The following is a 12580-nucleotide window of genomic DNA, read 5'->3' as shown; positions in this document are numbered from 1 at the left end:
CATATTTAAGTTGCATTTTTCAAAATGATTGTGAGGTAGACTGTAGCTAAATAAATTAATATTTGTCAAGAATATTTGGAAAAGATGAGTTTTTAGTTGTTTTTTGAATGTATCGAGAGATGGGACTGATCAGAAAGATCATTCTACCAGCAGCGAGTAAGGAAAATGAGCGGGAACGTGATTAAGTGTCCTTTTGTGAAAATCAGACAAGGCGCCGCTCCTTTACTTTAATGTAAGGTTCTGGATGGGGTGTATGAAAGTATCCCAGTGCAGTGCCAGTGAAAGTTAGTGAAGTGAGCAGTAGTGACTTATACCTGACACGAGCTTCAATCGGTAACCAGTGGAGAGAGATGAGTGGAGACTCCTTCAAATGAACGACTCTGCTGCTGTCACCAGGTAACGGAAGTCAGTTAACAAGTCCTTACCTTTGTCTGCCTTCTTCAAACGATGCAGCAACCGAATTAAGACGCAGATGACGGGTTCAGCGTTTTTCGGTTGCATCATAGCGCACTTTCTCTTTAAAAATTTCAACGTGAACCATACCAAAAAATGGCATAGAATAGTGGGCAGTAAAGTAAAGGGTTAACTCGAGCGGCGTCACAGGGAGGCGTGGCCGGCGTTTGGTCACGTGCCACCGCCGTTGAATCCCGCAGGTCAACGGACTGAACGGAACAGACTCGCCGGACGAATCCGCCGCGATTACCGGAGCGCCGCCGTGAACCTCACACAGTTCATTATGTCGGCGATTCAGCGGATGAAAGTCGCGAACGAGAAACACAGCAAGACGATCACGCAGAGAGGACACGTGCAAAAAAACACGGTACGCGCGCGCTCCCGCGACACCACACGGACACACACACACACACACACACACATAATTCTACGTGCTATTCGTATGCTTATGTTTGCATTTATGTGTGTGTGTTTGCATATGTACACATTTATTTACAGTCTGTCACGATATTCACACGTGATTGTGTGGGGTTAGTGCTTTTAAACTCACGAGTGATGTTTTACTCTGCTGCAGCTATAATTGAACATGTCAACTGTTTGTGTGTGTGTGTGTGTGTGTGTGTGTGTGTTTGGGGGGGAAGTGGAGGGGGAGATGGGGTGGATGACATACAAACCTCACATTTGTTCCCATGTGTTTGCATTAAAGTAATAGAATTTGATTTATAATTCTATTACTTTACATTTGTAGTCAGTAAGAAAATCTCTTAGATTGCACATTATGTGAAATGTAATCTAAGTACTTTTTGCATACATTTGTTGTCAAATACGACATGTTTGTAAGTGCATTTGACATTACATTGTATGTAAAACATAAATAAACATCATATCAGCAATAATATTATTATTCAGATAAGATTCAAGTCAGATTTTACCACAATATCACTGTGTTGCATGAATATTTTGTTAGAAAACATCAATGATAGGAATGACTCAATTGCTTTCCTATATAAAATCTGATGTAAACACTGAAGAATATATTAAAACTTTGTATATTTATCACTCTAAATCCTTTGACCTTTACAATGCTATATATACAGTATGTGACGATTAATAAAATACACATATAAAACACGTCAGGCCCACCCCTTGTGGATCAGTTGTCTTATGAAAGCTTTTGTAAGATTAAGAATAATAAGAAAGTAATATGTAGCATAATCTGTAAGAATAAAAGAGTAATTGTACTCTGATTAAGAGTATTTTAAAATGTAATGCAATTTCACTACAAGTACTTGATTCTTGGTACCTAACCCTGCATAATCCAGATTACATGTAATCAGTTACTACCCACCTCTGGCTAATCAGGTGAACAGTCCAGGTTAAGGTTTTGAGCAGTTAATGGAGGATTTGTGCATCTCAAATGCCAGAGCCCTGGTTAAGAAATTCTCATCGAGAGGTTTAAAACAGTCCTGTCGGTTGTGCTATACACTTTTATGGCCTGTTAGAGACACAAACTTCATTACAAACAATACACTGTAATTGTGTGTGTTTCTCATACAGCGGGTGGTAAATGAAGACAAGAATCCCGTGGGTCCGTGGCTTCTGGCGCTCTTTGTGTTCGTGGTCTGTGGTTCAGGTAAAATGAAAACCATCATGCTGCATATATTTAATACATATTTAACATGACATAATTATGAACCAATTCATTATTAAAGTGAAGGAACAAATACTGTGATGTTTATTTGCAGATATGTATCTATGAATCTCAAATTCAGTTCTGTTGATCAATTTGTAGCACAGTTTGAATGAAGCGTGATTGATTTCTTACAGAGAGTTTTGTCTGGTGTCTGTTAGAGAAATGTTTCATGGATCTTCTGTCAGTCCTGTCTCTTTCAGCTATTTCTGAAGTTTGATAGTGCTAGTATTCAGATAAAACACTTTTAATATATAATCCCACACAATCTTTACAAATCAAGTCTACAAAGTCAAAAATGGAAATTAGCTTGAAACAGTGCTTTAAGTGGCCCTTAAAGGCGGAGTCCATGATGTTTGAAAGCCAATGTTGATATTTGAAATCACCTAAACAAACACGCCCCTACCCCAATAGAATCTGGACCTTCTGTTGATAGACCCGCCCCACACATACGCAACCCGGCATTTGATTTGATTTGATTGGCTATAAGTGTGTTTTGGTAGTCGGCCCGTCTCCTTTTCCAAAGCGTTTTTCAAACATCGTGGACTCCGCCTTTAAGAGGTGCCGGTACTCTATTGTGTTTTTTTTTTTTTTTTTTGCTGACTCGACTCCTATATTGAAGGGGTTTTATATTCAGCAGTCAACAAACGACCTTGTAAAAAATAATAAATAAAAAGTTTGTGGATTTGCTTGAGCTAGAAATCTACTGAACATAAATAAAATGTGCAAAAGTAAAATTTTCAGCATGGTTAAAGATAGAAAGAGCTTGAAAAAAAACCTTTAAAATGACACCGAGACCATGTCCATGGGTTCAAGAATAACAAAATACTGCCCATTTGAAACTAGAAAGTCATCACTTTATTTTGTCCCATTGTTTTCCATTTTGCGGGTTTTAAAACTCCCCTGGTCGTCGTCGTTCAAATTAATTGAAATTTCTTCACTTGTAGTTTAGCAATTAAACCAAATGTCTATTAAAATTTAAGAATGTTTTTACTCTGCACATTGCCTGAGGAAATCCGAAGGTGCTTGAACCAAACTGACAGTCGTGAGACAGCGGAGATAGTCACGTATAGGGCTGGGTATCGATTCAGATGTTCCAGATCGATTCAATTTCGATTTGCAAGCTATCAAATCGATTCCGATTCTCGATTCAATTTACGATTCCGGTTCTCGGGATGCTTCCATACCTCTTACTTTTTATGTTAAGGGGGCATCAACGTCGATGAAGCACCTAAACCCGCCATTTTAAGCACTGAATGAAAGAATGACAGGCTCCTTGGTAACATCGTGCAAGGCAAAAAAGAGGGTGACATCTAGTGAAGAAGACTAGTAATTTGATTAACGTTAATCTTACGTTCATTGTTTGCAGGAAAAAATAAGGGGGAAAAAAAATCGATTCTGCTCTTTGAGAATCGATTCTGAATCGACCACGTAAAATAAACCGATTAATCGAAAAATCGTCTGACCTGTAGCTGTCATTCTGGCTTGGTGGGATGTCAGCCAGCGAATCCTCTGATTCTGATGGTGTTCTTTTACTACTCAGAGTCTAAAACAAGGAGGGCATATTAAGTGTTCATTGTATTTTCATTTTAACTGAGCAGCTATGGTTGCGCGTTTCACACACAAACACGCACCTCTCCAGTCCAGACCACACTGACTGACAGTCAGCGGCAAAAGCGACGCATGCACTTTTAACTTGCAAACGCAAGGGTGTATGGGTAATGTAGTCTCTGCTCGCGGTTATGAATTATGAAGCGTACATTGTGAAGGGCGCTCTGAAAAGCGGCAGCGCAGCCAAACAAATGTGCAAATGAGCGTTCCGGTACGCTAAAAGCACGTTCTGGCGCACAGAAAGGTGGTGGTACGCTCAATAGCTATATTTAAAAGTGGCGGTACTGAGTACCAGCGCGTTCCGGCCCACTTAAAGCACTGGCTTGAAAGAAATAAATGTGTGACCGTTTCCTTTAAATTGTGTATCTTTGTTAAACACTGCTGTAGAATACCTGAGCATCACACTAAACATGTTAATGTACATTTCATCACTGACATATGTACACATGACAAATAAAACTTGAAACCTGTCCATGAAAACCCAGCTAGAGTCACTGTGTTCTATGTCATGTAGAGCAGTGGTTCTCAAATTTTTTCGGCGTGCAGCCCCCTTTGTTTATGTTGCATCCCTTCATGCCCCTTCCAAAGAAAATGTATATCATAAAATATTACAAAACTTGTTGAAATAAACAAAACATGTTAAATTAAGTTTTGCTGTTGGCTAGTGGCCTTGTTTGAGAACCACTGATGTGATGAACATTGTGTGTGAAAATATAACTATGATATCTTTAATATTGACTAAGATCATGTCAAAGATTGAAATCAAACTTTGATCTCAGATTTATTCTGGATTACACAGACAGGAAAAACAATTGTGTTGTTGTTCAGTTGCAGCTATTATTTTTGTGTAATGTCACTAGACTGTAATGTTTTGCTGTCTATACTTTATCTTCGGTTTGTTTTATATGTAAAAATTATATTTGTGATTTTTCTGTTTCAGCGATCTTTCAGATTATCCAGAGTATCAGGCAGGGCATGTAAGCGCTGAGATGTCTGCGTTCTGGAGATCTGTGTGAACATCACAATCACTTTCTCAATCTTCTGCACTGAGATGTTTTCTTCCGCTATTCCTCTGACATCCGTTTGATGATAACTTTTATTTGTGTGTGTGTGTGTGTGTGTGTGTGTGTGTGTGTGTGATCTGTTCATAACTCACGATAAACTCATTAGCTCTCAGTCTCATTATTTTATCATGTGTTACCTGTTTCAGTTCTACACTGATTTTATTTTATTTTCAATAAACATGAGATTACGAGATTTTGTATCAATTCACGGAAATGGCCATGTGTAAATTCAAACATTACAATTTTCTTCCTCACTGTTACAGTACATTGATGCTGTGTTATAATGATTTTATACAAATAAAAGGTATTTTCTCTATGTGTGATCTGTTTTAATATCTGAGGAGCTGTACAAACTATTTAATAGTTTTATTTATTGCGTTTTGATACTATAACAAAATTTCTTACATGTTAAAACGCAACAACAATATGCAAATAATGATTATGTGTGCAAGGCTCATTTACATACGCTGTATGGTCACGTGGGCTTTAGACAGCTTCCGAAGTAATAACATAAACAAACGACTTTCATAAAAAACAAATGTAACTTCCGGTGAACTTCCACAAGGAGTCAATAACAACAAAGTCATTTTAAAGTAAATTATTTCTGCTAACAAGCTAAATAAACAACAAGTAGATAAAAAAACAACACTGAGTTAACATTACGGTGTAAAATGTGTACTATAATGTAAACATTCTTAGCAGGGACCGGAAGTTAAGTTCTCAGACTCGTAACCGCGACAACGCACGTGCATCCGATGAAACCTATCGGATAAATTGTGCATTTAACTCTCTCGCGACATGGTTTAGTTTAATTCAGTTATATTAAGGCATTTAAGTAGTTTTCAGTAACAATACTAGTGTGCTTGAGACAAAACCAAGACAATGGCCCAGGTATAAGGTGTTTTTATATCAAGGCAGCTCAAATATGCATTTTAGTCTGGGACTAGGATAACATCTGTCTGAGAAACCGCCCATCAGAGATGTAAATTCTAACACTGATTTAATAATTAATAATAACCGATATGATTCCGCGTGTACTGTCAGACTGTGCACGCGGCCGCGCGCCAGGCTGACGTCATTAGTGCAGAAGATGGCGGCGCTCGTGAAGGCGGAAGGTAAGTGGCGGAATCCGTCGCCGCTACTCGATCTCCCGTTAGCTGTAAATGACAGCGAGCGTGACAGACATTTATGAGAAATCGACTCATTCGTGTCGTGTGTGCGCGCTTGTTTATTTTGCGCAGTGTGTCTGTGTGTGTTTTTTGTTGCCGCTGAGGGCCTGTGGGAATGACATGTTTATGAGCCGTACTGTATATCAGATCATTACAGTGGTCCGGGTCCGGTCCAGTCCGGGTTGTGTTTGTTCACGGTTCTGATGTCTCTGGTCTAGTAGTGATCACTTACATAAATGATGTTACCATGGTTATTCTGTATGTTGCTATGGTACTGAGACTATATAGTGTTGTGTGGGATCTGGACTGGACTTAACACACACACAAACACAAAAACATACAGTACAAAATACAGTAAGAAATATGACTGAAGATCAGCGCGTGTGTGTGGTGAGATGACAGCTGCTGTGTATAATGATGTGTAATAATTCATAACAGTTGTGAGAGTTAATAACAGGATGTGTTAAATAAATAACGTACAGTTGTATATGTTTGATTTTAAAGACACACAGACGCACACGTGTGGGCAGTAAATGTTGTCAACAGTGATAATCAGTCTGTTTATTTACACTGGAACATTCTCTCTGTTTGTGTGTTTTAGTTGTGTATAATGGTTTCTATGTATTCATTGGTGATGATCTACTGATTTTTTTTTGAGACTGAAGTTGTATCTCAGTTTTCCAACTTATCCTATAATGCCCTATTTGTACTGTTGTTGTTATGGGAAAGTATATAACAATAGTGCAAAAGAGTTTGCAAGTACTGGGACATACCATCATGTAACTGAAGTGTGCATTGTTGCGCAGACATTTTAATGGTTAACAATAACACGCATAAAAATACAACTCAAACATTTCAGCATTTTTTGTTCATTATTTTTAATGTGATGCTTAAATTAATAATGTAGTGAAGCATCACTTATTTGATTTATTTTGACTTATTTGACCTCTCGCAGTGATTTGTGTGTAATTTCAGCTGTTAGAGATCTGCAGTAGATCATCTGGGTACTTTAGACAGATATTCATTTAAACATTCTGGGATTTGGGACATGCCAATTCTTATTTCGAATACTATTTCGAATGGATAGTAGGTGAATTGGGGCTATAGACTTTAAAAATATGGACGTAGTGTTTGTGATGTCACCCATAGGTTTGTGAAGAGCTTTTTTGAAGCCAATAGACTAGAGGGTGGAGCCTGCCGTCACCATCACAGCGCATCAACCGAAAATGGGTAAAGAGATGGGACATGGGTGAAGTTGAAGTGGACAGTTGACATGAAGGGCAAAATGATCTATATGTACCAGGCTGTAAACATATTATTATTTACTGTAAAGTTGGGCATTTTAACTGGAGCTCTATGGGGATCGACTCCCTTTTGGAGGAGTAGCAGCCAGTCGATTTGATTTGCAGTTTAAGTCACATCTGTGTTGTCTTCATCAGAGAGATCAGAATTAGGGCTGCACGATTAATCGCATGCGATACCACGCGCATCACGTCAGTAATGCCGGTTCCTTGATTAGTATTAAATCGCCAACAGCTGCTTTCAGATGGCGCGACATTAACTGCACTGAGCCGTAGTTCCCTGACAAGCTGGGCCATATCGCATACATATCGCAGGTGATGCGTCCGCGATAATTAATGCGAAATTGCCCCGATTGTCAGTGAACTACGGCTCTGTGCAGTTAAAGCTGCTCCATCTGAAAACAGCTGATGGTGATTTACTACTAATCAAGGAACCGGACATTACTGACGAGATGCGCATGACAAACACATGCGATTTATCGTGCAGCCCTAATTTGATTGGGACACAGGTGGAGTTTAAATGCACAATTCATTTCACAAGACTTTTTTAGATGTCAAGTAAATCTTTGGTGTCCCCAGAGTACATATATGAAGTTTCAGCTCAAAATATCATATAGATAATTTATTATAACATGTTAAAATTGACACTTTGTAGGTGTGAGCAAAAATGTGCTGTTTCTGGGTGTGTCCTTTTAAAATGCAAATGAGCGGATCTCTGCACTAAATGGCAGTGCCAGGGGCGTTGCACAAGATTTTGGGCCTTATGCATAGGCTGTCCTGATGTGCCCCCATGCCTCACCCCCATAATATATTAAAGACTTTTCAAGGGCCCTCTCTTCCTTTCGGACCCTGGTAATCAGTACTGGTTTTACCCCCAGTCTGACGCCCCTGGGCAGTGCCGTGGTTGGATAGTGCAGATTAAGGGGCGGTATTATTATAATAAGATCCCCTTCTGACATCACAGGGGGAGCCAAATTTCAATGAGCTATTTTTACATGCTTGCAGAGAATGTTTAACCAAAACTAAGTTACTGGGTTGATCTTTTTCACATTTTCTATGTTGATAGAAGCACTGGGGACCCAATTATAGCACTTAAACATGGAAAAAGTCTGATTTTCATTATAAACTCCGCCCACAGGAATACATCAGTCGCCAGCTAAGCTAACCGCAAGCCAACTGCTATTGAATCACATCACACTAAACAATCAGAACTCATTACGTATTTCTGAAGGAGGGACTTCATAGAACAAGGAAGACATCGGACCATTTTTAGGACAGTGAAGACAGCGTCATAGAGAGAAGTAAATTGTGTGAAAAAAAACTGTGTTTTTTTTTAAACGTGAAACATGAACACATGTTATATTGCACACTGTAAACACAATCAAAGCTTCAAAAACACAGAAAGAACGGGACCTTTAAAGAGTAACTAAACCCTAAACCAACTTTTTTTAGTTAGTGATCTGTAAGAATGATGCTTTATTAGTGCTGTTCATTGATTTTAGTAAGTTTTTTGACATTTGGATATAAAGTGTTTCAATACTACAATATATGGTGTAAAAACGTCTGAGTGCTGCCCTCTTCAGGTTGAACGGTGGCTACTGCAGTTGAATTTTCCTATTGGATGTTGGGTCCAAGAAATGACTCGTGACGTAAGCAGGTTCAAGCTCACCACGCCCTTGTTACGATCTCACCACACACTTAGTTCGTCCCCTCTATCTCCGTTGGGATCTGCCCACTTTTCTTGCATTTTTCAAATATTGCAGTGGGTGGAGTCAGGCTCTGACCAGGGGTTTAGTTACTCTTTAAGAATACATTTGATCACCTACTACTGCAGTTACCAGGCAACAAGGATGAGAGAGAGGGAGGAGAGTTACAGTTACTGATACAGTATGTTTGTGATTGTAAAGCGTGTATTTGTGTGTATTTTGTGTGTCAGTGCCGCAGTGTTTTCCTCATTGGACCGTGTGACTGCCCCCTGCTGGCTGGAGGAGTTGCTGAGATTCACCATGAACAACAAGGATGGTGCTAAAGAGTCCGGTCAGTGTTCAACACGTGTGTGTGTGTGTGTGTGTGTGTGTGTGTGTTTGTTTGTTTGTGTGCGTGTGTGTCATATGTTAATGTGACGTGTGTATAATGTGATTTATTCTGTGATGTAGAGTCTGCTGCTCAGATGAAGGTGTTTTTGCCCAATAAGCTGTTGGAGTGTTTACCGCCTACAGCATCTTTACCCAAAGAAAGACTGCGGTGGAATACAAATGAGGTCTGATTTTACTTCTCAATCAACCCATGAGTTTATGTAACCAAGTTTGTTGTTGTCAGTAATAATAACAGGCAGCGGAGTGAGAATATTCAAAATATCACCCTACTATGAGTCTCTTTAGAAAATATTTCAGGATGCACATTATCATGCATTATCATTTTTTTTAGGATAATAGTTGATCTCTTCAGCAAAACTGGAACCTTGCATTGACCAATCATCATCCAGCACCAGAACTGTACATTTATAAGAATGCTTTAATAATGACTGACATCTGTGTGTCTGCAGGAAATTGCATCCTTCTTGGTTTCCTTTGACAGACATGAGGAGTGGCTGTCCTGCACCTTGAAGAGCAGGTGTGTCTGTCTGTCTGTCTGTCTGTCTGTCTCTCTTTGCTTGTGTCTGTGTGTGTTTATTGCTGACAGAGTTCTGGCAGTATTATTATTACAGTGAAAATAACAAGTTTTTAAAAATGCCATTTAAAGGCGGGGTGCGTGATTTTTGAAAAACACTTTGGAAAAGAGAGTTGGGCCAACTACCAAAACACACTTGTTGCCAAAGCGAGTGTTAAAGTGAAAGTGCCAAAAAGAAGTCTTGATAGACAGAATCTTGTTTTTAATTGAGTTATTATTTTTTCTATAAGTATGCATTCATTGTATTTTGTATTTCTATATGTAATGTGTAAAATGAGCAGGTAAATATGCACAAACCTATAGGCAGGTTAAATACCTGTATATGAGAGACGAAGCTCTAGATATAGATCTTATAAATATGACAGGTGCTATGATGTGATGACCATGAAGTCTGTTTTAAGGTCTCGACTAACCTTTGCGTCTCTTTCTCGTCTTTCTGATCAAAGATGTTTGTACTATAAGCAAATGGCGCGTTAAACTTCATCGTGTCACTGATATAAACGTGAGCTTTGCCTTAGTTTGCTTAAAGTTAAACTTTACACCTATTAGCATTCTGTGCGAGAAGAACTTTCTTCATTTGGTGAAGCAGCTGCTTGCGTGCTCCTACATAGACCTCACACGAGAGACAGTGGATTCAGCGGCGCTTATAATAAAATTACACAAATAACTCGTAAAATAATCCACAAATAATAAATGAACATGTTTCTCTGTTACACTCCGTAAATCTGTTACATCTGACGTTTTATTTCGCGGTAACGAAAATATACCGCCCAGCCCTACACCCCGCCTTTAACTCTTTTAAATAGATTTTGTTGTTGTATTTGATTTTGTGTTTACTCCAGACCACAGAACGGATCCATTATCCTTTACAATCGTAAGAAAGTCAAATACAGAAAAGATGGATATTGCTGGAAGAAAAGAAAAGATGGAAAGACGACAAGAGAAGATCACATGAAGCTGAAAGTTCAGGGCATTGAGGTGAGAGCGCCACCTAAAGATCACCTGCACATTTATTTGATTTATTATAGTATACAGAATAACATTCATTGCCACGATTAAAAGGCAGCAGATGCTTTAAGGCCACTTCACACTGGTCAGACGCGTCTGTTGGAGTCTGTCTGACCAGTGTTAAACCCCTGTTGGCAGTTGTTGGATCAAAGTCAATGAGACTTTAGAATGTGGTTGTCTGTTGGTGTCTGTTGGAGTTGGTAGTTGTCTGACCAGTGTGAACTGGCCTTTACATGCGAGCTTCTAAACAACGGCTAATTTTCAGCCCCAGTCCCTGGTTGGGCCTTCAGGATACACAAGAAGTAATTGACGACGGCCCTGTAAATTATTCAAAAACAATGCACATCCAAGGTGGTAATGCAGCACGACACAAAGTGCCGGTACACTGCGGGTGTGCGTTATTTTCAATGATACAGAATCAGAATAAAGTATTCGACCGCCCTTCACGTGGTAAAAAAATAAGTATGCCATAAAAAGTATAATAAGAGAAACAGAAACCTGAGACTGTACAGCCATCACTGTTCACAAACCTGCTTTAGTTTGAGTCGTTTGATTTTATTTATGTCTCTGAAAGATGTTAGACTCTCTTTGCATTTTCAGTTTAGCGTGCTTTCAGTGTGAACACAAACACATCCTGGGATTGATCCTAGCATAGTTACATTGGGGATCAGTCCTGGAATGCAGGATAATGCCGTAATGACGACGCATATGACGTCACAATGATGTAGTTTAACTTTGGCCGGGGGTTTCATAGCAAACTGGAATGAAGCAGAGATCAGAGAGATCCTCACTATTCACACTAAAGCTGAAATCGTTCACCAGAATCAGATTAAAATGCACAAGTGTAGTTTCTCAAGAGAGAAATCACAGATAATATACAAACTCAAGACGCTGTTATTCAACTAAGTGTACGATTACAATTATATCACATGTCACATTCAAATGTCATGCGTCTTTACCGAATGTGTGTAAGCAGAAAATCACTGACAGTATGAATGAACCGTAATCAAAGGATGAATTGTTTTATTATAGTCTGGTTTCTCTCTTTATGTTCCTGCAGTGTCTGTATGGTTGTTATGTTCATTCCTCCATCGTTCCAACATTCCACAGGAGATGCTATTGGCTACTGCAGGTTAGTTTACCCAATCAGAGACCAATATTCAATGCATACATTTACATTTTGTGTTTATCAGGTGATTTCAGCTGTACTAATAATATAAATACTGTATATATTATTCAGAGAAACCTAAAGGTTTAGAGTAGTGCGCCTATTAAAGTCATGTGTAAACTACATGAGGAAACAAATACAGCCTCTGGTGCTCATTTGCATGAAACTATTTTGAGCTGTAGGACTACAATACACACAGAAGACTGCAAAACACATAACAGTATAGCCATCCGGTTACTAAACACAGGATACACGTGATGTAAACCCTACAGCAGTGGTTCTCAAACTGGGGTCCGGGGCCCCCAGGGGGGCCGCGAGATGGTGCCGGGGGGGGGCCCCAGTTTTATGACATTTTATAAATACATTCATTTATCATGAATTCTGTGTAATTAAACCTAAAAAAAATTAAGGCTACTAACCAACAGCACTACTTTGTATAACTTAAT

At 39.1% G+C, this 12580-nt stretch overlaps 2 protein-coding genes across 3 annotated transcripts in view; both read left to right on the top strand.

Annotated features, from left to right (window-relative positions):
* The first annotated feature begins 588 nt into the window (after positions 1-588).
* Positions 589-5134, top strand: LOC135765012 (stress-associated endoplasmic reticulum protein 1). Its single transcript, XM_065275695.2, has 3 exons — positions 589-820; positions 2011-2086; positions 4695-5134. The coding sequence occupies exons 1-3, from the start codon at positions 737-739 to the stop codon at positions 4733-4735; spliced, it is 201 nt and encodes a 66-aa protein (XP_065131767.1). The 5' UTR covers positions 589-736; the 3' UTR covers positions 4736-5134.
* A 713-nt stretch (positions 5135-5847) lies between these two features.
* camta2 (calmodulin binding transcription activator 2) overlaps positions 5848-12580 on the top strand; it is a 28963-nt gene continuing 22230 nt past the window's right edge. The window contains exons 1-6 of one of the 2 annotated variants that reach the window (XM_065275693.2): positions 5848-5933; positions 9225-9325; positions 9445-9548; positions 9834-9901; positions 10801-10936; positions 12027-12098. In XM_065275693.2, coding sequence (XP_065131765.1) covers positions 9295-9325; positions 9445-9548; positions 9834-9901; positions 10801-10936; positions 12027-12098 — 411 coding nt within the window. In that variant the 5' untranslated portion in view covers positions 5848-5933; positions 9225-9294. The remainder of the gene's footprint in view (positions 5934-9224; positions 9326-9444; positions 9549-9833; positions 9902-10800; positions 10937-12026; positions 12099-12580) is intronic. The other variant, XM_065275694.2, reaches the window with a different exon arrangement.

This window comes from Paramisgurnus dabryanus, chromosome 21, assembly GCF_030506205.2.
Source record: "Paramisgurnus dabryanus chromosome 21, PD_genome_1.1, whole genome shotgun sequence".
Lineage (NCBI taxonomy): Eukaryota > Metazoa > Chordata > Actinopteri > Cypriniformes > Cobitidae > Paramisgurnus > Paramisgurnus dabryanus.
This window is presented reverse-complemented; position numbering and strand designations above follow the sequence as displayed.

Coding starts and splice junctions, on each gene's coding strand:
- LOC135765012 (XM_065275695.2), top strand. CDS start 737: ATGTCGGCGATTCAGCGGATGAAAGTCGCGAACGAGAAACACAGCAAG. Junction 821..2,010: donor GACACGTGCAAAAAAACACG/GTACGCGCGCGC, acceptor TTTCTCATACAG/CGGGTGGTAAATGAAGACAA. Junction 2,087..4,694: donor GTTCGTGGTCTGTGGTTCAG/GTAAAATGAAAA, acceptor TTTCTGTTTCAG/CGATCTTTCAGATTATCCAG.